Genomic DNA, 3,417 nt, shown 5'->3' with positions numbered 1-3,417 from the left:
ACCTCTCCTAATCCATCTTTTCAATCTTGTTGGATCTCTAGTGGAGTGAGGTTTGTGCTCTATTTCTCGTAGTTGATCAACTCCCACATCAATCACACTTTATTTGTCTAATCACAACAACTACACAAGTAGATAGAAGCACAATCACACACACTGGTTGATCCTTAAATTCCAACAGTTCCATCATTAATACCCAAGACCCAATTTGTATGAGCCATAGATCTAGATTTGGATCCACCTCCTTCCTCAATTCAATCATAATCATAATTCATTAACAAATGGAGAAGGAAGTCACTAAGAAAGAGTGATTAAGATTAATGGGGGTCCCCTAATATAATTGGGGAGATGATCATATGAGGAAACACACCCAAGCAAATCCCAACTGAAATCCCAAAAACCCACCAAAATAAAATAGGAAATAACAGGTGGGATTTAGATTTTATACCATTAATAATCACTATGAATAAATATTTCAAAAAACAAAAACAAAATCAAAACACACACTGAGAGAGAGAGGGTCCGAGCGTGACTGTCAAATCTACATATTCTCTTTCCTTCTCTCTTTGCTTTCTCTCTCTAAAATAAAATTTTCAGAGAGAGGCTTTCTTTCTCTCTTGTGTTGTTGTCTCTCTGTTTCTCTCTCTCTCTCTCTCTCTCTCTATCTCTGTGTTTTCCGGAGATTCGATTCAATCGCCGATTTCTTGCAACGTTTTTCGGGAAATCGTCGTCTTCCTTCCTTGCTTCAATCTCTGTCTTATTGCAGAATATAATGTTCCAGATTTTCAAGGTACGATATTTATTATTTATTTAATTGTTTGGCTTATGATGAAACCAAAAAATATCTCTCTCTTTCTCAGCTGGGTTCTTTTTCTTGTTTTGTTAAGTAATTATGAGGTTTATACGTCTGTTCATTTTTTCAGCTGGGTTTCTTAACACATTCACCTGGGTTTCTTCTTAACACATTCACCTCCTCGGTTATGGAAATTCTGGTTTTTTGTTTCTCAAATGAAAATTTAAGATATTTGGAGATTTTTCTATGGTGTTGGAGAAGTTTGCAGTTCTAAAATACATATATTATATATATACACACAAATTATATATATATATATATATTAATGAGTGTATTCAGTATTGTTTTTCTACTTGTGGAATTTTATTCTTCTGCAAACTGCAACTTTTCTAGTACGGTTAACGTTGGAATTCCCCAATCAGTCTTGTTTGTGCTACTTTTGAAATTCATGTGAAACCCAGTTTGGAATTATGTAATTTGTTTCCAGAACCCCATTTGATAAAAGTTAATTTCCATTATCTACAATAAATTTCTGTTTTTTTTTTTTTTTCTTAGGTTGCTTGTAAAGATTAATAATGCTGTCTGTGCAGTAGTACTCTCATGGCCTCATCTTCTCTGCATCATTGACTGGCTTCTTTTTTTTTTTTTTTTTTTTTTTTTTTTGGGGGTCTATGAGATTCTTCTTTGGGAACTCTGAGCTTTAGGTGGGTATTTCTTAGTACATTAAAAAAGGTTCCTTTTTATGGAAATGGGATCTGCTTTTTCCCCATCTCATCATAAATAACAACAACAATGATAATAAAAATAATAAAATTTTTACTATCATTAACTACTCTGCTGGTCCTGTCAAAAACAAGAACCATGGAGATCATGATTTCTACTGCAGAACTTGTCTCATGTACACACCAAAATGCCTTGAACAATTCCTGTCCTCCTTCATGGTGTTTTTGTTTTGTTTTCTGGGTTTCTTTTGGTGAGTGGAAGAAGGAAGAGTGATATAAAGATGACATCTTTATATTTTTTATTGAATAAAAGAATGTGTCTTTTTTGATGATGCAGGACTGGTTCTGGTTCTGATTTGGTGGTGTACAAATTCTAACCCAGAAAGAAATTCAAACACTGAAGATGGAAGGAGACACATTTTCTGGGCTAGTTGGCAATGGCACCCAAATTGATGGCAAAGTGTTGCAGACATTTCAGAAGAGCTTTGTTCAAGTCCAGGATATCCTGGACCAGAACAGGTTGCTCATAAATGAGATAAACCAAAACCATGAGTCTAAGATCCCTGACAACCTGAGCAGAAATGTGGGTCTGATCAGAGAGCTCAACGACAATATCAGGAGGGTGGTAGACCTCTATGCTGATCTCTCAAGCTCCTTCACCAAATCCATGGAGACTTCATCTGAGGGAGACTCCAGCGGTGGTGCTTTGAAGTCAGATGGTAAAGCTGGGCACAAGAGGAATAGGCCTTCATAGAACAATAATTGTCGTTGTTAATTCTTTTTCATGGCTGGGAAGAAATTAAATAGATGATTAATTAGATTCTGTAACTTCTTCTTTCTTACTGTTTCTGTGAACTACTGTACGTCACCTAGATCTTTCTTCACTCACTTCTTGGACAATAATTGCCTCCTCCATGTCATTGTAAGTCTTGTAACTCTTGGATCTAATTGAAGAGAAAAGTTGCAAGTGTTTGTGTCAATGAAATATCTCTCTTTTGGGTTTCTTTTTTCTTTTTTCCAATTTGTCAAAAAGCATATGATTTTGCTTGGGGAATTTTGAAGAGAGTTAAAGTATTCCTTATTCCAAAGATAATGAAAAGGAAAGAGTACAGCTTTTATTTAACCTTTTCTGCTTGTCATCCAAGACTAAAAAAATCTGGTGTGTGTCTATACATGAATCTCCTTTTTCATTAAGGATCAACATTGGCTTTTGATGCTGAAAAACCCTTTATATTCTTTCCCTTTCTCAATCAGCTTCTTGCATTAAATCAAGTCTCTTCTTTCTGGAGCCTATACTGAGAACTGAAGTGGTGAAGTGAACAGGTGGGAGCAGACTGTGTCCACAGTAAATCTACCATGAATCCAAAGCTTGGCTCCTTTTTCACACACTTGATTTTTGGAATGAGATTTTGCTTTGGCTTGTTGCTTGTGATTTTGTTTCTGTGAAGATGCTCTGAAATAATTGGGAAGAAAGCAGCTTTTTAGATATAATCTTTTTGGTTCCCAATCACACACCACCACAAGAACAGAATCTCAGATGAGGAGATGATGGGCTTTTTTGACCCATTTTTCATTTGTTTATTTTGGTTGTAATGTAATGTAACACCAATGAGGGTCCTTTTGATAGTAGAAAATTAAAGTATTCCATAGGTAGTTTAAATTTAAAACAAAGCACTGAGTTCCCAGAGACAGACAGATATGTCTAAACAGTGACCACCCCAACAACATGACAAAGAGGACCCCAGGGTTCTCTCTTTTGGGCATGTAAACTCAACTTCTCCATGCTTTTGATGCTGAGGCTTATCCCTTTTCTTCATGTATTAGATAAAAAATCCAACGTGACACCTCTATCAACATGTCTTAAATAAATCCTAAATTTTATGACATAAAATTTAATTTAACAAA

The 3,417-nt window shown here is 35.4% G+C and overlaps 1 protein-coding gene across 1 annotated transcript; it reads left to right on the top strand.

Moving 5' to 3' along the window:
- Positions 1-490: 490 nt before the first annotated feature.
- On the top strand, positions 491-2,515 carry LOC133727097 (protein ELF4-LIKE 3-like). Its single transcript, XM_062154725.1, has 2 exons — positions 491-787; positions 1,850-2,515. Exon 2 carries the CDS (start codon positions 1,916-1,918, stop codon positions 2,264-2,266), a length of 351 nt encoding a protein of 116 aa, XP_062010709.1. The 5' UTR covers positions 491-787; positions 1,850-1,915; the 3' UTR covers positions 2,267-2,515.
- Positions 2,516-3,417: the final 902 nt, after the last annotated feature.

The sequence above is a fragment of the Rosa rugosa genome, chromosome 1, assembly GCF_958449725.1.
Source record: "Rosa rugosa chromosome 1, drRosRugo1.1, whole genome shotgun sequence".
Lineage (NCBI taxonomy): Eukaryota > Viridiplantae > Streptophyta > Magnoliopsida > Rosales > Rosaceae > Rosa > Rosa rugosa.
This window is presented reverse-complemented; position numbering and strand designations above follow the sequence as displayed.

What these genes read in the sequence shown, in the direction of transcription:
- LOC133727097 (XM_062154725.1), top strand. Translation starts at nt 1,916, where the DNA reads ATGGAAGGAGACACATTTTCTGGGCTAGTTGGCAATGGCACCCAAATT.